The sequence below is a fragment of the Oryctolagus cuniculus genome, chromosome 12, assembly GCF_051225735.1.
Source record: "Oryctolagus cuniculus isolate XC-2025 breed Fujian yellow rabbit chromosome 12, ASM5122573v1, whole genome shotgun sequence".
In the NCBI taxonomy this organism is placed as follows: domain Eukaryota; kingdom Metazoa; phylum Chordata; class Mammalia; order Lagomorpha; family Leporidae; genus Oryctolagus; species Oryctolagus cuniculus.
The window spans coordinates 72296950-72317168 of NC_142878.1; the positions used below are offsets into that span (position 1 = coordinate 72296950).

Here is a 20219-nt window from a genome sequence, read left to right on the forward strand (position 1 = left end):
TCCACTTCCGATCCAGCTCTCTGCTATAGCCTGGGAAAGCAGTGGAGGATGGCCCAGACCCGTGGGCCCCTGCACCCATGTGGGAGACCTGGAAGAAGCTCCTGGCTCCTGGCTTCACATTGGATCTGCACAGCTCCAGCCGTTGTAGTCATGTGGGGAGTGAGCCAGCAGATATAAGACTGACTCTGTCTCTGTCTCTGTCTCTCTCTGTCTCTGCCTCTCTGTAACTCTGCCTTTCAAATAAATAAGTAAATCTTTAAAAAAATTATGTAATTTTGTAAATTCTTATTTGAAAGGCAGAGAGAGGGAGAGAGAGAGACAGACAGAGACATATTTTCATCTACTGGTTCATACCCCAAATGCCTGCAAAAGCTGGGCTGGCCAGAAACTCAGTCCAGGTCCCCCACTCAAGTACTTGAGTGCTTGCCTCCCAGCATATGCATTACCAGGTTTTCCCTCTTTCCAGTGTGTAGTGCAGTTGTGTCCTTTTTAATTTCTTTTTCGACCCTTAAAATTTAGCACATGTTTCATGGTCAAAGCAGTTCATTGAAATATGGGAAATTTTAGTTAGGTTATTTTGGGTATCTGGGCATTTAATTATGCAAATACATTTTTTGGTGATAAGAGGGTCAAAGGAAAACGTCCTTTCAACCTCCATCCCTCATTTACCTTAGCCTTTGTTTTGTAGATCTTACTCTGTAAGGGAAAGGCTGCTTTAACAAACCCTTCCACGTTTTTTCCCAATCCAATGGGTATAATTATCAGAGTATCATTTGGGAGATTTTAGGGTTTTGGCTTTTGTAACTCTTGAATCACCTCTCTAATGTGCAATAGCTCAGGAGATATATTAAGTATTTCACTGTTCTTGCAGAAAAAAATGCAAAAATGCACACAATACCATTTGCTCACCTATTTTTTCTTTCTTAATTTAAAGCTTATGTTGGTCTCCTAACTTTTGAATCTCCGTTGAAATTTCTATGATATACGGCCTATTAAGAGACACAGCAGACACAATCTTTGTGCTGCTGTGAGTGTGTGTAGCAGGGCAGGCTGTTGACTGGTGCCATTGGCACAGGGACAGAAGGCCATTTATAAAGCACTTACCATTCCCTATTTGGGAAATTCGAGCTCTGATCGTTCTGGACCTTGTGGCTGATACGACCCAGCCCATTTCATCTGCAGTAGGCAGGGTGGTGACAGAGCGGTTCTGGAGACTCAGAAGTGAACGCGTGAGTTTTCACCTACAAGGACTTCCAGTTTTTGCTCTCTGGAAACTGGCAGGAGGCTCAGGAAAATATGCCCTCTAGCACAATTCCTATGGGTTCTGCATCCAGATTAGAAACAATACTCTCAATTTGCTTTAGGTTCAGTTTTGAAACCACAGCTTTCAAAAACTGCTCAAATGAGAAAGTTTAAGAAAATATGCATTAAAGACCATTAAAGACTTGGTGAGTTGAGTCCAGCACAATGGCATGGTTTGGCACATTTTTGTTCTCTAGACTGCTCCAGGGTTGGCTGGGTCTTCCGCAGAGGCTGTAGAGACCTCTCAGTTTTCTCCAGCATCTTACATAGTTAGAGTTTTTGATATGATTGGATGACAACTTTAAAAATAATCAGCCAACAGCAAACAGGCCCTTTGCCAACCTAGGAACTCAAAATAATCCTAGAATCCTAGAATCAGAGAACATTTTTAGTCTGGATAAGAGTTTGGCTCAGTTCAGCTTCTGTACCACATGCTGAATGTTTGAAGGATAGGCAGAAATCAGTATTCTTTATTTGTTTGTAAGCATTTTTCTTCCTTAAATATTCATTTTCATTTGGAAAGCATATTTTAATGAATAAAATGGATGATGAAAAGAAATCAATTGAGAAAATCATTGAGGGGGGAAATGAATTACTGGTGTACACTAATTCTAATGTCCTGGAATAGGGGTAATAATCTATTGATATTTTCCAGGAAGTAAAGTAGCTCATTTAGATGGAAAAAAGGGACAAAACTGTGCTAAATTAATTATGGTGTTTTTTAATATGCTACTAATTTGGAGTAAATTTTATTAGAAAGAATTAATTGGAAGTACATGTTAACTTTTGTTGGCAGGGCAAATTGCATCTTTTAAAGATGAGTGATCCTTGCACTCTGTATAGCGCCGTTTTCGTTGGTTCAGATCTTAGGATTGAAACTGTGCCTGGTTGATGGTGACTGAAATACCACTTGCTGTGTGCCAGTTTATGTGCTCATTTCCCAGGCAGACACATCTCCTCTCATGGTAGTTCTGAGTCCAGTTCTCAAGCCAACAACAGAAGACATGGGGAAGGTGGTAGAAAGTGGTAGGGTCTACCTTCCTCTCTGTGGAAAGGTTTGCCTATTTTTCCATTAGAGATTTTACAGGGTTGGGGACTGTCTGGCCTGTGGGCCACATAAAGCCCAGGAAATCATTTGGTCTGTCTCTGCCAAGGCAACCACAGGTGGGACTGGAAATTCAATAAATCTATAGCAGGCTAATTTTTAAGTTGATAATTTTATATGACCTGTGAATGATGTTATAAATATCCAGTGGTCCTTGGCAGAAAAAAGGTTCCCCACTCCTGAAACCAACTCTCCTAGAGTTTAATAACAACTTCTTTGCTGATATGTTTATTTAGCATGAATCTAGGCTATCTGTTCTAGGGGACTGACTCTAGTGTGTGAAATAGCCAAGCCTGAAGAATGCAGCTGAAATAGCCACAGGAGGAAGCGTCCTTGCTTTTGATTTGCCCTTATTTGAAGTGATCTTCTGATTCATATTAATCATGTCCATTGCCTGTTTTCTTTTTACTCCCTCTTCCTGGTTTACCTTTAGTCTTGAAACACAACTCTTTAAGTGGCTACTTTATGGAATCAAGTCTACAGCTGGTTATTGCCAGACTTCAGAAATGGGAGTACTTTTACTCCTTGCATTCAAAAGCAGGGACTCACTTTGGATACAATGAAGACATTCCAAATCACCTTGTGAAACATTATATGCTTCTTGATGTCCTAAAGTGTTTGACACCACCCAAAAACCCCCACATATTCCCTGTCGAGAACATGGGTTGGCAATGTGTTCTGTGACTCCAAGCAAATCATTCTTATTTTCATTTTCTGTTTTAGGAAATTTGGTGCTCAAGGATCACGGCTTACTGGAGCAGGATGGGGAGGCTGCACCGTATCAATAGTGCCTGTTGACAAGCTGCCTGGCTTCCTGGCAAATGTGCAGGAAGCTTTTTACCAGGGGAGTGACGCAAGCTTTGCACCTGAGAAACAGAGCTTGTTTGCTACCAAACCTGGAGGTGGGGCTTTGGTTTTCCTTGAGGCCTAAACAATGTAAAAAAATCTCAGAAAACTATTTAGGGCATTTAGGCACTTCCAAGACTTCCTATGCCACAGTAAATTAATTCTCTTTCTGTTTTGTGTTATAATTTACAGTTGCTATTATCAAGATGTATTTACAAACAGCTGAAAGCTCTCTATGCTTCATAATGATTATTTTTCCACCTTAAAATAGGATTTTAAAAAACTAATCAGAGACAACATTAGACTTAGGTATTTTAAGGATGATTTACTGAGATTGTCGATGGGAAGATTTTTAAAGATAAATGATAAAACACTCTAAATACATGGATTGGACTTGACTTAAATAAACATACTGCTACAATTAAACTGATAAAATTGACTGTGTCTATTATTCTTGAATTTAATTAATTTCTGGTTTCTCACTGTGTTCTGCTTCCTCCAATGTGTAGATTTCCGTTGATGATGATGACTGTGATGTCATATATTCTAAATCCATGCTTTCTTCAGAACGCTGTGAAAATAATACATGATTGAAAATTCATAAATTTTCTTTAACACCGTGTACTTGAATGTGAAATTTTCCAAATTATTAAGATGGTAAGGGTCACTTTTTTTTTCTGGCAAACGATGTATTGGAATTAGGAAGAAAAACCCAGGATCATTTAAATTGCTTTTTTAAAAAATGTATTGTCATACAATGTAGTTCTTTTGGCACTTAAACTATCTCCATCACTCAGTAGTTAACTTAGATGACACTATAAGTGTCTCTCATATCATAGTGAAATATAGAATTATCTAGATAATAATTCAGATAATTTGATTTGTTCTTCCCACTCTATCCAATCTTTCCTCAAATGCATCTTCAATCCAAGAAACATGTATTCTGGAAACTACACTGATGCCTTCCATCACTTTTGTGTGTGTTTTCATGAGTAGGTTACTGAGGGTTTTTTTTGTTTTGTTTTGTTTTTTGGTTTGTACATGAGTATTTCAGCCAGTAAGGTAGGTGTGCAGGAATGTCGTTATGTTACCTGAGTACTGTGGCTAGTGTAAGGATATAGGTATGCAGGGATATAGGTGAGAGTAGCAGGAAAAGGCTTAAAGTTGATTGTAGGCTTGGTAATAGTATTGGTGGGTACCTGTGTGTATTCATCAAGAGTGGAAAGAAATGTTTGGCCATGTAATGGTGGCAAATGAATGACTTTCTTTCATGGTCAGACTACAGGAATGCCTTCCTGAATTATATGGTAATTTTGACCAAAACACAATTAGCTAAAATATTCAGATAACATAAACAGCGGTTTTGCAGTTTGAATTATCTAGGAAACTATCACAATTTTCCATTTTTCTTTGATTTTGATTGTTCATTGATGCGCAACTCAAAGATTGAGCATCATCATCTAGAATCTCAGTTTTACAGTGGCCTAAGAAAAGTTGGTTATGATAATTCTTAAAGGACAACATACATAAAGTATTAGAAAAATATTCTGTTGTAAAATAAACTTCTGATAAATTTTTATTCTTAGCAGAAAGGTAGGCACTTCAGAATTCTTAATTAAACTTTGTTGAAAAAATTTTGAATTCTTTAAATTCAAGTAGTTTAAATTTAAAACCCTTTGTTTTTAATATCTTGCAATTTTCCACAAAGGATTTGTCATGTGTGTATAACTTTTTAAAGATACCTGAATCACTGTTACAAAAAAAGATACTTGGCCGGCGCCGCGGCTCAATAGGCTAATCCTCTGCCTAGCGGCGCTGGCACACCGGGTTCTAGTCCCGGTCGGGGCGCCGGATTCTGTCCCGGTTGCCCCTCTTCCAGGCCAGCTCTTTGCTGTGGCCAGGGAGTGCAGTGGAAGGTGGCCCAAGTGCTTGGGCCCTGCACCCCACGGGAGACCAGGATAAGCACCTGGCTCCTGGCTTCGGATCAGCGTGGTGCGCCGGCCATGGTGGCCACTGGAGGGTGAACCAACGGCAAAAGGAAGACCTTTCTCTCTGTCTCTCTCTCTGTCCACTCTGCCTGTCCAAAAAAAAAAAAAAAAGATACTTGTCATCACTTTGCTATACTACTTAAATTTTTTAACCGCATGATTTCTGCTTTGCAATAGATGAATAAAAATTTTGTGTGTACTCCTGTAAGCCATCAAATACATATCTGTTTTGATTTCTAGCTTGAAAAGAACTATATTTCAATTCTACCATCACTAAGAGTTGTTCTAGGTATTTATAATAGAGATAGAAAACTTGTCTGGAGTCACTGGAGAAAAGTTTCATGCAGCAAATGGACTAGTGAATAAATTTTGAAAGCTAGAGAGCAGGTGTTGCATGTGAGTGGAACCTACGCACACGATGTGTACAGAGGCTTTGGAATATAGTGAAGAATAATATTGGCTACATGGGCTGGAGTCAGCTTTTTAAAAGGTCCAAATCTAGGCAGACTTTCGACCAGGGGTTGCAAACTGTCAGTTTATGGGCCACATCTGGTTTACAGATGTTTTTTTGCAAACTAAATGTAGTCAGAAAATACTCATACAGTGTTTCAAAATCTTGGGGTTCAAAGAAGAAGGTTTTACTGAAGAATCTTTATTACTGATAGTGGAAAATCTGATAACATTTTGGTCTACCTGCCTACAAGGCAACAAAGACCTGGAGCTGAGGTAGTAGCTGTCTTGTTAGGTGAGGTGTGACTCTCCAGGGTGCTACAATTCCCACAGCCCCTTGTAGTTTCCCTGATGCATCACTTATCATTGACAAATTGAGACCACTCGCCCTTCACCAGCACAGTGACACTGTTGTATTCTTACATTAAGTGTTTCTCTTTTACCATGCGTCTGTTGATACTAGGAAAGATAAATCAAGAAAAATGAGTGTGTGTGTGTGTGTGTGTGTGTGTGTGCGTGTGTGTGTGAAGTAAAGAATGGCCCTGCTCAAGAGAGACATCCAGGTATTTCACTGTGTTCTATCACCCTTCAGGCCCAAGTAGGAATTTATTATTTGACTCATTATTGACATTATACCATTAGCCAATTGGATTGCTCTTGATTTTAAGTGGAAGCCTGAGATACTGAAAATATAAGGTTGTCTTTGATTGCTGATCTCCAGTTGTACCACTTTCAGCTTTATTGTATACATGTGCCTGTTGGACAGGAAGAGGTCCTTTAGACTTAACAGAATTTTCCACAAAGTAAGAAGGAGCCGAAGGGACAAGGACAAAGAAAACCAGGAAGAAGGCAGAGTCTCCTTCCCTTCCTTTCTTCCTCACAGTAGAGTCCTGTTTAGAGCTTTATCGCAGTCTGCCTTGTGTTTTGGTTAATTTAGGCCAGGGACCATTCATCTAACATAGCAACATATTCAATATGCTTTTGTTGAATTATTAATGAAAAATAAAAGGAAACTTGTAGCTCTAACGGCTTTTGGAGGTTTTCAGTTGCATAAACTGTCCATTGGAGGCAAGGAATGGGAAAGAAGGGCATGAGATTGTCAGTAAATATGTTAAATAAAGAATATCTTTTTTTTTTTTTTTTTTGACAGGCAGAGTGGACAGTGAGAGAGAGAGAGACAGAGAGAAAGGTCTTCCTTTGCCATTGGTTCACCCTCCAATGGCCGCCGCGGCCTGCATGCTGCGGCCGGCGCACCACGCTGATCCGATGGCAGGAGCCAGGAGCCAGGTGCTTTTCCTGGTCTCCCATGGGGTGCAGGGCCCAAGCACCTGGGCCATCCTCCACTGCACTCCCTGGCCACAGCAGAGGGCTGGCCTGGAAGAGGGGCAACCGGGACAGAATCCGGCGCCCCGACCGGGACTAGAACCCGGTGTGCCGGCGCCGCTAGGCGGAGGATTAGCCTATTGAGCCACGGCGCCGGCCTTAAATAAAGAATATCTTAAATGTGCATATGGATGATTAAATACCAAGAATACATTTTGTTGCGCCACTGTAACTTGGGTGTGAATCAGATACTGCTTATGAAATATTACCCAGTGTATATATTAGAAACTAGGGAGAGAATTATTATTTTCAGAAAGGAAACATACCAATTTATGTAGGAACTTCTCAAAGTCACTCTGAACTTCATAAGGCTTCTTCATAGCCTTTGCTTGGAGTCTAATTATGGATAAGGAAAATTAGTAGCCAAACTGTCTTTATACTGACACAAATTAATAGCCAACATTTATAAAGATTTTAATATGTGGGGCTGGCACTGCAGTGCAGCAGGTTAAAGCCCTGGCCTGCAGCGCCGGCATCCCATATGGGCGCCAGTTCAAGTCCTGGCTGCTCTACTTCCAATCCAGCTCTCTGCTATGGCCTGGGAAAGCAGAAGATTCCCAACTCCTCATAAAATTTGTAGGAAGTAAAATTTTCTGAAAATTCAAAGTACACACTGCTGTACCAGGAAGTGTGGATTAGGTGACAGGCCTGTTCTAGGTTCCTTCCGTGTTTCTTCAGTCTGAGGCTACCAAGTCGTAGGTCTTTTGCATTGATGCTCTGTGACAGACACATGCCCCTCACTCAGTCTTTATCTCTGTCAGTTTTTTCTCCTCAACCTCTGTTTTCTTCTCACTTTCTGTTTTCCTCTGGGTCACACATCTGTCTTTTCATTCTTATCCCAAACTGGCTCTTATTCATAATCCTGTTTAAACACACTCCAAATTATCCCTGGTGCCCTTTCTCAGTTGCACCCTTTTAATGTATACCAGTCACTGGTTTTAGAATATTCACCAAGTCAGCTGGCACTGCACCTCACTTGGCTAATCCTCCGCTTGTGGCGCCGGCACTCCGGGTTCTAGTCCGGGTCGGGGCGCCGGATTCTGTCCCGGTTGCCCCTCTTCCAGGCCAGCTCTGCTGTGGCCAGGGAGTGCAGTGGAGGATGGCCCAAGTGCTTGGGCTCTGCACCCCATGGGAGACCAGGAGGAAGCACCTGGCTCCTGGTTTCAGATCAGTGCAGCACGCCGGCCGTAGCAGCCATTTGGGGGGTGAACCAACGGAAGGAAGACCTTTCTGTCTCTCTCACTGTCTAACTCTGCCTGTCAAAAAAAAAAAAAAAATATTCACCAAGTCCTGTGGTCATTGTCACTATCTAATCCTCCCTCTTGTGACTGCCTTTCGACTTCATGGGTGTAGTTTTTTTGAAGATGACAGATGGAAGCTTATATGCCATGCCTATAAATTTCACAAGCACATGGGATTTATATAGCCAAATGAGTATTTTCCCCTTCACTTTCTCCTACAACGTGCCCTTACATAAAATATATCTGAATGCTTCTTGGGGGTTACCCTGAGAACTCGCCTAGATTCTTCTGCACAGCTTCGACGGTGAGAAATTCTGTCTTGTGTGGATTTGATTGTGGAAACCTGTAACACCACTTGAAATTTGACCTTACACGTTTGAATGTGAGGTTTCTGGTGAAGTGAGATAAGATTCTAAAATAATGGGTTGGATTTTTTCATATAAGTGAAAACTAACTTTCTAAGTTCCAAAATAGTATTTACAAGTATGACATGTGACTGGCGCAGTTCTAGTTTCCCAGGGGGGCTTTTTGTGAAGGGCTGTACCCATCTGATACTTATTCTTGTGCATGTGGGTGTGTTGGAAGAAGTGGTTGTTCTTAAAATTTGTAGTTTTCCTTTTTATACTCCAATTTATAAAATAAACAAATTAAATGAGCTCAATTTTCCTTGCTTCATTGGGGAAAAATGTTTGTATGTGTAGAGGAAGCAGAAAGGCAGAACAGAATGGAAACAAGGAATTAGCCCAGGAGAGACCAGCTAAACATGCTGTTTTTCTAGTTTACATCTTCCCTAGGGCAGGGCTGGGTTTATTTTAAGTCCCATAGCTGGAGGAGTAAAAACAGTTGATGACAATGTTTAGTAATTAAATTAGCAAGATAGGTGATTTTTGTGGATAAAAAAGTGTTATTCCAGATGAACTGGTTAAAGAGAAAATCCATTTTGCAGGTATTATAGTAAATGTAGTTTTACTTAATAACTAGTGATTTAATGTAACATTCATTAATTAAAATGACTTTAAGTATTACAAAGTTGAATACAAAACAAACCTGTCAAGCTCCTTGTCAATTCTTTCCTGTCGCTGTTTTAGGAATTTTATTTCTTCATTAATTCTTTGCTTTTCTCTATGAAGTCAAAATTTTGGAGTTAAATTTTAAGATAAAGCAGGCAATCTTAATTGGGAAAGAATAAATAATCAATTAACTGGCACAAATATGTCAGTAAATGTCCTTTACAAACTAATTTATCTCTCTCTATGCACTAAGAAAACTTTTATTTAATAAATATAAATTTCAAAAGTACAACTTTTGAATTATAGTGGTTTTTCCCCCCATAACCACCCTCCTACCCACAAACCATCCCATCTCCTACTCCCTCTCCCATCCTATTCTTCATTAAGATTCATTTTTAATTATCTTTATATATAGAAGATCAACTCAGTATATACTAAGTAAACATTTCAACAGTTTGCACCCACACAGACACACAAAGTATAAAGTACTGTTTGAAGACAAGTTTTACCATAAATTTGCATAGTAAACACATAAGGACAGAGACACTACATGAGGAGTAAGTGCACAGGGACTCCTGTTGTTGATTTAACAATTGACACTCTTATTTATGATGTCAGTAATCACCCGAGGCTCTTGTCTTGAGCTTCCAAGGTTATGGTAGCCTCTTGAGTTCACAAACTCCAACCTTATTTATTTAGACGAGGCCATAGTCAAAGTGGAAGTTCTCTCCTCCCTTCAGAGAAAGGTACCTCCTTCTTTGATGGCCCATTCATTCCACTGGGATCTCACTCACAGAGATCTTTCATTTAGGTCATTTTTTGCCACCGTGTCTTGCCTTTCCATGCCTGAGAAACTCTCATGGGCTTTTTAGCCAGATCTGAATGCCTTAAGGGCTGATTCTGAGGCCAGAGTCTATGCACTATTTGATGTGAGGAATCACCCAACACACTCCCTCTTAGAAACATGTGCCCAAAGCATTGCCCAAGACACCTTATTATGGCCTGAATGCCATCTTTCTGCTTCCATGGCACCCTTACTAGGATATCTTGTTCCCAGCAAGCTTAGGAAATCTAAGGGAAATATACTGCATGTGTGGCAGGGAAGGGGATTGGGCATCTGTGGAAATCAGGGTCTCAGAACTGTCACTGTCTGCTGAATAGGTCCTATCTGGCTGCTCCTTTACTTACCTCACTTAGCAATAGGTGTTCTCTGACCAGCCATGGATTCCCAAAGAGGAGGATACCCATCCTTTCTCCCTCTTACAGTAATAAAGTCTCTAGGCAGTTACCTTAATATGGACTGAAGAACTGGATCCTGCCAATTTGTTCTTATAAAAACTGATGGATAACTCATTTATTAACCCATCAGTAGTTTTCTAGTACATGATTGGGCACAAGCAGTCATTTAAATTAACCACAAAAACCTGAAACTGTTCCCCAAGAAAGCATTCTGTAAAAGACCTCTCTTACCTACTTCAATACCACCCCAGCTTCCATCCAGCTCCAGGGAACCCCTACTACACACAAGCTCTTCCCTTTTTCAGGGCTCATCTTTGTACATGGATTATACTGTATTCTCTGCAGCTGTAGCCCACGTTAGGGTGCATCCTCAACCACACCACAGTATAGCTTCCTTCCTCTCTTTGGTTCCTGACACTTGCTATGGCTCTATGGTTATAACATACACCATTTACCTGAAAAGAATCTCTAAATCTGTAAGATGCTCAGATAATTTGCAGGATCAGCAAAATAAGAAGCTTAATTTAGATGATTTCTATGATCACTTCCAGCTATTTAAAAGTATGATTTTATATTTAACAAAAGTTTGGCAGCAGCTTACATTCTAAATTCCTTGTAGTTTCTTTCAAATTGTTTTTTCGCCTCCCTGATGATATCAGAGTATGTTGGAGCAGGTGGTGTGCTGGGCTCATGGTTAAGGAAAGCTTTCCAACTCACAACATTTGGGAGTGGTAAACAATACCTTTCACAGGAGACGCAAGAGGACCACTAGCCTATGCTTCCATGTCATGAGTGATCTCAGGTGCAAACATGAATATTATGTCTGGAGTTATACTAAAAGGATGGAAAGAAGACAACACCCATCAGATCATTATCTGGACCACACCAACTATAGAGTATGATGATTTGATAACATCATAGAAGGGAAAGAAGTTGGCATTTTTAATATAAAGAACTTATATGACTTGGCGGTATTTTTAAATGGGTGTTCTTAAGACTGGAATAATATTACAGACCATGAGGAACTTCTAAAAGAATGATTTGGTGCACTAAGCTTGATCAGTGCAGGTGATAGTACTAGGCTGCTAGTCCTGCCTAGTGGGCAGCCCCTAAATCTTCCCATGTCCAACTGATGCCTGCTCAGAAGGCTGACAGTGAAGTTCTAACAGTGGAAGTCTTGGTCCAGGGAAGACTTCTTTCAGGTTGCCAAGTTAGGTTTCTTCTTTTTCTTAAAACCTTTTATTTAGTGAAATTTTATTTGAAAGGCACACACACACACAGACACACACACACACACACGGGAGGGGGAGGGGGGGGAGAGAGAGAGAGAGAGAGAGAGAGAGAGAGAGAGAGAGAGACACTTCCATTTGCTGGTTTACTACCCAAATATCCCAGACAGAGCTGAACCAGGCTGAATCCAGAAACCAAGTACTCAGTCTTGGTCTCCCATGTGGATGGGAAGGGCCCCAATATTGAGACATCATTTGCCACCTCCCAGAGTGCACATTTGCAGGAAGCTGGATTGGAAGTGGAGGAGCCAGGATTCAAACCAGGCACTCTGATAGGGGATGTAGATGTCCTAAGCAGCAACTTAATTGCTGTGCCAAATGCCTGTCCCCAACCTACTTCTTATTTCAAACATTGCGGGAAGATGGTGTTAACTAAGAAACCTTGAAGGTACAGTATCTACGATGGTGGTGAAGGTGTGAGGCAGGAGTTGGGAGTGGAGTAGAGATGAAATGAATTAGCATTAGCACTTGCTGGATTTTCCAGTGTTCTTCCCTTACCAAAACATTAATTTGAACTGGAAAGTACAGCGTGTGTGAGAGAGGCATCATCCACATGAAGGAATGGGAGTGAAGTGTACACAGGACCTTGGCTCAGACCCTACCACCAGCCCTACTCCAGGAAAGTGAGTGCCAGGAAGGCTCCCTGGGCCCAAGATGACAGGCAGCACTTTCAAACCTGACTGCTCACTCCTGTGTCAGTGTTTGAGGCTGCAACATGAAAGGGTAACTGGTGTCTCCACTTAAATGAACATGGCTCTACCTAACATAATCCTACTTGTTGCCTGGCAGAGGCCATTCCAAGAAGTCTCCTCCTAGTGGGGATTTCATTTTTTGAGGCTGCAGTCCAATTTCAAATATGCCCTTAATGGAAACTCATTTTACTTAAGGATAGAAATTTTATAGTGATGTAGGTTATATGCAAACAGTAACAGTTATTGAATGACCAATTTATCTACTAGAATTACCAGTTTTTAGTCAAATGTTCTGGAAACCTATAATGAGAAACACAGCAATGCCATCAGAATACCAGGACATTCACAAGCTCTGATCACACCACTCTTGTACAAATGACCCTGTCTTCAGGGATCTTCTAAGTGATATTTCTGGAGTAAGTGTTCTTATGAACTACAGTTTTGCCTTGATAGGAATCAAATCAGATGGTAGTGAAGGTGTGAGACAGGAGTTGGAAGTGGAGTAGAAATGAAATGAATTAACACTTGCTGGATTCTCCAGTGTTCTTCCCTCATAGAAACATTAATTTGAATTAGACAGTAAAGTGTGTGTGTGAGAGACATCACCCACATGAAGGAAGGGGAGTGAAGTGTACACAGGACCTTAGGTTGGCCCCAGCTTTCTTTCAAGTTTTGGTTTTGAGATTAGTAATATTTTTGATTATTCAATGAATGTTCAACATTAAGAACACATCAGTCCTTAAATTTAAAAGGAAGCAGTAGAAGCCTCACTTTAAGTCATTAAAACCGAGAAAAACATAATCTTTCAAATCTTCCCATTTTAACAAACATTTCCTAATGATATTGTACAAAGATTGGAAACATTAATAAAAAGAAAAAATTCTCCTATGATCTCATTCTTTAAAAAATAAAAACCATTTTCATGTGTCTATCTGACATATGTAAATAAATTTTATATTATTGTGGTTATATTATATATTATTTTATAAATGTGGTTATTCTCAGTGTCATAAATTCTCCAGACATTCAGGTTTTACAGTAATTATTTTAATATTTACAAACATTTTCATTAAGTTTGTGTATAAGGTGCATGTGTTGGCTCTGTTGCCCTGATGATATAGCATGGTACAAATTTTGCTTTTTTTTTTAAATAAGAAACCATTTTCTTCTCTCTTCCACAGTTAGGTTTTTTAATATGACACTGTTGCCCCCAAGAGTCTAACGAGGGAGGACTGCATCTCTCCTATTGTAGGTCCCTATGAATTCTGGGAAAAGATAACTCTAGTCTTACTTAGCTTGGAACTGGAATGATTCACATAGAAAAACAAAGAGGCCATGATTCTGCTCATTAAATTACTTACTATATCACATTGCCTTGAATTCTGGTCATGCCAGATTTTCATCTTTAGTTTCATCCTTTTTTTTTTTTTTTTTTTTGTCATACACCAGGAAGAAGTCCAGCAGAATTAGAAGGGAAGGTCTAGCAATCTTCCTGAAATGAGAGGTAACTGATGATACTAGATTCCTTGAAATTCTTGTCTTACTTTACCCTGCTACATCAAGTGATTGACAGCCTAAGACTTCTCTGAGAAAAGAACTCAGAACACTGAATATCATTCTTCTTGTAAAATGATTAGATCAACTAATGAGACACTGTTCCTAGGACAGGTGGTGTTGAGCTGCTCAAGTTTTATTTGCACGCAGTTATTTACTGCTATTACTTTGTGTATCCCTCAGAGTTCCTGTTAGAATTTCAAAGATTTTTATTCTTCTACAAAGTGATAATATGCTCTTGAGTGTGGCTTCCATGATTATTTGTGAAAAGATATATTTGCCGATTTGAACTAATTGGATTTTCATAGAGAACATTATTGCTATTGAAATAAAGATTTATGTTTTATTTCTTATAAATTATTAATTTTGAGCATATCACTTTGCTGACATGAACTGTGTATACATTCTATATAAAGTCATTCTAATTACCCACAAACTTTGGTCAAAGCTGTATGTTTATGCTGTATAGTGAGGTTCTGGGCTGCATTATGATGGTGGATTTCTGTTAATTTGTCTTAATGAATATCCTAATTTGTATTTTCTCCAGATACTTAAAGCCATAAATTTGTTCCCAGTTGTAGAAAAATAACATACTTTAAACTTATAAATTATGAAGAATAGCTATATTTTATTCCTTCGGGATGGCTGTGGCAACAAGTTTTCCAATTCCACTGTCTGAATTGGCCTAAAATTTCATTTTCCCATGTACTACTATGTGGAGGCTACAGGGCAAGCCACTAAACAGAGAAGGAGCCATTTGGGGACAAATGAAATGGTCCCATTCCAGGATTTTCAAACAACCATGGTGAAATGCAACAAATCAAGACCTGAAACATCCTAGAAGCTTCAATTTATACTGGGGCTTTTTGTCTCCCTTCAGAATCACAGTATATTAGAGAAACAATGGACCTTAGAAATTACAGGGTCCAATTCAATTATGTTATAGATGGAGAAACAGAGCTTCTGGAAGTACAGTTCCTTGTCTTTGACACCCTGGGTGTGAGAATCATGGAAAGAATTTCCCAGGTAAAAATTTTGCTCTTATTTGCCAAACATGTTGTCCTAGAATGAGGCTACAGGAGGCTTTGCTGTCTCCCTCACATCTCTAGAGATTTTCCATAGATCGCATTCGGAGTTGTTGATGAGATCACCAAGTTTAAGGCCAATGTGCCCATTACACAAATAGTGCTACTGCACAATTAGTAAAATGAAGCTAGGCATCAAGCAGTGGCCAGAATCTCCTTTTACTGTAGAATTAATTTGATTTTAAATCCTAAAAACTGAGTTTATGGAATAACTTAATAACACGCGTCCTAAACTGATTCCCTGCTTAATGTTTACCTTTGCTTACACTTCAAATATTTTAATGTTGGATATGAGTGCTAAATATCTACATAACCATGTATTCAGAAACCCCCAAAAATTGTCACCATGGGGCCAGCATTGTGGCATAGCTGGTAAAGCCATTGCTTGCAATCCCATATGGGTACCAGTTCATGTCCCTGCTAATGGCTTGGGAAAAGCAGCAGCAGGTCGCCCAAGTGCTTGGGTCCCTGCTCTCATGTGGGAGACCCAGGAGAAGCTCTGGCTGCAGCCCAGCCCAGTCCTGGCTGTTGTGGCCCTCTGGGGTGTGAACCAGCAGATGGAAGACCTCTCTTCTCTCTGTCTCTCTAAATATGACTTTCAAATAAAACAAATATTAAAAAATTATCACTATGCACACATGCCTTATTCTATAAGATAGTGTCATTGATGGAATCTTATGCTGATTTTAGGTGGCCTGGTAGTGTATATAAAGTCAAGCTCTGTTTTAGTAAATTTCATTATTTAATATATCAGTTGGGCAGTTTTGTAGCATAGTCTAGAAAACTAAGGGAATAAGGCTACTTGGAAGTAGTAACACATATTTAACTAGAGGCACTCAGCACACTTGCCAGGACTTTCACTGGGCCTTGAGACACAAAGATGAGTAAGACCATGGCTTTCGCCCTTAAGGAGCTAGTAGGCATGAGAAGTGACAACAGGCAGTCTTTGAAGGAGAAAGAAGTGTTATAAACAGAACAACAAAGCAAAAACACCATAAAAAACCTAGAAGTCTACTCTTTTGTGCAGTCTGTCTCAAATTGGATGAGAGTGCATCCTTGTTCTACTATAGGATTCCAAGTGGAGGACAGAGTACTAGTGACAGTAATTCCTACCCTACCTGCTGGATTACTTAGCACCCTCATACAGTACCAGTGCTAGTGTGTATAGGTACTCAGTAAATATTTACTGCTTTTCATCTACTGAACAAAGATTCTTATTCATATCTCAGGACTGTTTACTCTTAGATTTCACCCTGAGAAACCCAGTCATCATCATGAAATTAACTTTTTTTTGCTATATTAAGAAATCAGGTAAGTATGATATTATTTAATGAGAGTATTCATTAAAATGGTCAAAATAAAGGGTCTGGCACTGTGGTAGAGTGGGTAAAGCTGCCACCTGCAGTGCCAGTATCCCATATGGGATCCAGCTCTCTGCTATGGCCTGGGAAAGCAGTAGAAGATGGCCCAAGTCCTTGGGCCCCTGCACCCACGTGGGAGGCCCGGAAGAAGCTGCTTGATTCTGGCTTCAGATCGGCGCAGCTCTGGCCATTGCAGCCAACTGGGGAGTGAACCAGCAGATGGAAGACCTATCTCTCTCTGCCTCTGTCTCTGCCTCTCTGTAACTCTGCCTTTCAAATAAATAAACAAATCTTTTTAAAAAAATGGTCAACATTGGGGCTGGCGCTGTGGCACAGTGGGTTAAGGCCCTGGCCTGAAGTGCCGGCATCCCATATGGATGCCGGTTCTAGTCCCGGCTGCTCCTCTTCCGATCCAGCTCTCTGCTATGGCCTGGGATAGCAGTAGAAGATGGCCCAAGTCCTTGGGCCCCTGCACCCACATGGGAGACCCAGAAGAAGCCCCTGGCTCCTGGCTTCGGATCGGCGCAGCTCCAGCTGTTGCGGCCTTCTGGAGAGTGAACCATCAGATGGAAGACCTCTCTTTCTCTCTCTCTCTCTACCTCTCTTTCTAACTCTGTCTTTCAAATAAGTAAAATAAATCTTTAAAAAAGAATGGTCAACATAAAAAGTCTTAGTGCTTCACATGGTCAGCTTTGGTTTTCAGGAACATTTAATTATGGGTGACAGTTTATCCCTGATAAGGCTGGATTAAACAAATTGTTGATTTATAGAAATTCCAACATTTTTATAATGGATGCCCTTTAACAGACCCAGTTCCAAAGGTTGTTTGGAGGAAGTTTAACCATCTCCATTAGTTCCATTAATTCATCCACCCCCACAAAGCTATTCTGAAAAACATACAAACTTAGGGTTTGTTTTGCAAATGCATGTTGGAGACAAGTTCTCCAGCCCCCTGCCTGCAAGTGAATTGACTATCCAAGTCCTTCCACATGAAGGTAGAAACTCTGGAGCCATCATTTCCCAGAGATTGACCAAATCTGATTGTTAGTAACAATACAGCAAACAGATAAACGAAGGAGCTTCAAAATGTTCATAGAAAATGCTTATTATCTTTTTATTCCATCCCCTTCTCTTATTTTACATTAAGCTGTGTTTATAATCGAAATTATGAATCATGGATAAAATATTTGATTACTTAAAGCAATTGAAGCCTTCTCTTTATTTCACTAGTTACTATAATAACAAGTTGGAAAATTATGGTACATGTCTTGTGTATTTTATTAAAATACATTGAACTGAGTCTGCAAGAAAAAGGGGCTGGATCTTAAAGACAATTTTAGATTTGTCTATGGCTCAAGGTGGCTGCAAAATGCTTACACTACACGTGCACATATTCACACATATAATAACTAAACCCCTTTGCTCCTCACGTTCTTATACAATTATTTTCATTTTCATTCCTTTTAACACTTGGCAGAGTTTATAAATGGAAGAAACTTAGCAACCTACTCAACAAGGGTTTGAATAGCTTTAAGCAAAAGTCATCTAAAAATAAAACACCCTTCTCTTTTCTAAGAGCTAAATTTAAATACTTGATGTAACCTTTATTTTACTATGCCTCCATGAATTTTTTTGTTTATAAAGTACTCTTATATAAATTTAAATGTACTTTTTGAAGATTTATTTATTAGGCAAAGTGAGAGAGAGAGAAAGAGAGAATCTTTTATCTATGGCCACAACAGTTGGAGCTGGGCCAGACAGAAGCCAGGAACTCCATCCAGGTCTCCTATATGTATGGCAGGGGTCTGTGTACCTAGGTCATATCTGCTGCTTTCCCAGGAGTATTTTCAGGGAGCTGGATTGGAACTGGAGTAGCCAGGACTGGAACCTGTGCTCATATGAACCACAATGCCCCCCTTTAAATGTATTTCTTTTAAAAAAATCTTTTTTTTAAAGATTTTGTTTATTTTATTTGAGAGTTAGAGTTATAGACAGTGAGAGAGAGAGAGAGAGAGAGAGAGAGAGAGAGAGAAAGGTCTTCTTTCCATTGGTTCACTCCCCAAATGACTGCAATGGCCGGAGCTGTGCCGATCTGAAGCCAGGAGACAGGTGCTTCCTCCTGGTCTCCTGTGTGGGTGCAGGGCCCAAGCACTTGGGCCATCCTCCACTGCCTTCCCCGGGCCACAGCAGAGAGCTGGACTGAAGAGGAGCAGCTGGGACTAGAATCGGTGCCCATGTGGGATGCTGCTGCCGCAGGCGGGGATTAACCTACTGTGCCACAGCACCAGCCCCTAAATGTATTTCTTAAAAACTAAAATTCAATCCTCTATGGAATCCCTGAGAACCAAGTAGGAGAGTTATGATGTTATTTTAGGTAGTTGGCAAAAGTTAGCATCAAAGGGAATGAAATAAAGGAAGGAATCCATGGATCAGAAATCTTTTGACTATAAAAAGGCAATCACTGGCTTTCATGGAGATCTAGGTTATTTACAAAGTTATTCACCTCAGGGCTAGAACAGAGAGTGGCACGCTCTCTTATGTGTGTTGAAGCCGTACTGTATGGAACTGTATGGCCCAAAAATTGGCATTATGTTGAAAGTACTTTTTTTTTTTTTTAGCAAAAACAAACCAGACACAAAATAAAACTAAACTAGAAAAAAAAGAGAAAACAATCTGACCAAGAAGAAGCAGTGTAAGATGGGAAATTAACTTTGAATATATACAGGAATTTTATTGGATAGATGCAAGAATGAATGAATGAACAAGATAATTTGTAATCTCCTAAACCTCTCCTTCTAAAGTTAGAAGCCTGCAAATGACAAGACAAAAAAGGAATTCTGTACATGTTTTTAATCTGATATCAGAAGGTGACATCTCAAGTTCTGTAACATAGATTAAACTTTTCTTCTTACTAAAAGCAGTGCTGTCCATAGAACTTTCTGTGATGCTGGAATGTCTGATATTTTCTCTGTCCAGTAGTCAGTCACATATGGCAAGTGAATATCTGATATGTGGTTATGTAAATGATGAACTGAATTTCCACTTAATTTTGTTAATTTAAATAGCCACACATGGCTAGTAGCCATGATAATGGACAGAGAAACTGTAGAAAGAAAAAAATATGATAAATACCTAACAGGAGCATTTTAATTTGCTTTTTTTCATAGTCCTTTTTTTTTTTTTTAACCTTGTTGTATCTTCTGCACTGTTGACTTTTTATTGTCCCTACAGCCTAGCCAACTTCTCTCTTACATGCTCCAGGGTGAAGATGTCTTTGATTTTCCTAACATTCTTATTCCTCTGGGATATGGAAGCCAAAGACATGGTGAATTGGCCCCTTATTGTTAACCAAAAGCCCCTAATTGTTAACCAAATTGACACAAACAGGTGCTGTTTTATTTTTCTTCCTTCCTTCCTTCCTCCCTCCCTCCCTCCCTCCCTCTCTCCCTCCCTCCCTTCCCTCCTTCCCTCCTTCCCTCCTTCCCTGCCTCTTTCCTTACTTTCCTCTCTCGCTCGCTCTCTTCAAATCTCTATGCCTTTCCACGCTTCTGGTTTGTTTCTTTGTCCCTAATTTCCCCATTCTACTCCCTCCTTACTCTGTCTCACCCTTCTGGTGAAATTTCCCCAGCTCATCTCTATAATGGATTATGTAGAAAATATTATTACATGGAATG

At 39.9% G+C, this 20219-nt stretch overlaps 2 protein-coding genes across 15 annotated transcripts in view; one reads left to right on the top strand and one right to left on the bottom strand.

Annotated features, from left to right (window-relative positions):
- Nucleotides 1-3688, top strand: part of GALK2 (galactokinase 2) — a 145429-nt gene extending 141741 nt beyond the window's left edge. For all 14 annotated transcript variants that reach the window (XR_016218094.1, XR_016218096.1, XM_008269030.5 and 11 more), the window contains one exon: nt 3131-3688. Coding sequence is in view for 12 of the 14 variants with exons in the window: in XM_008269030.5 (XP_008267252.1) it covers nt 3131-3338 (208 nt within the window). In the remaining 2 variants the exon portion in view is untranslated. The remainder of the gene's footprint in view (nt 1-3130) is intronic.
- A 3476-nt stretch (nt 3689-7164) lies between these two features.
- FAM227B (family with sequence similarity 227 member B) overlaps nt 7165-20219 on the bottom strand; it is a 256763-nt gene continuing 243708 nt past the window's right edge. Inside the window, exons 14-16 of the mRNA XM_089310279.1 lie at nt 11166-11246; nt 9363-9437; nt 7165-7410 (exon numbers count right to left, since the gene is read on the bottom strand). Of these exons, the coding sequence (XP_089166405.1) occupies nt 7296-7410; nt 9363-9437; nt 11166-11246 (271 nt within the window). The 3' untranslated portion in view covers nt 7165-7295. The remainder of the gene's footprint in view (nt 7411-9362; nt 9438-11165; nt 11247-20219) is intronic.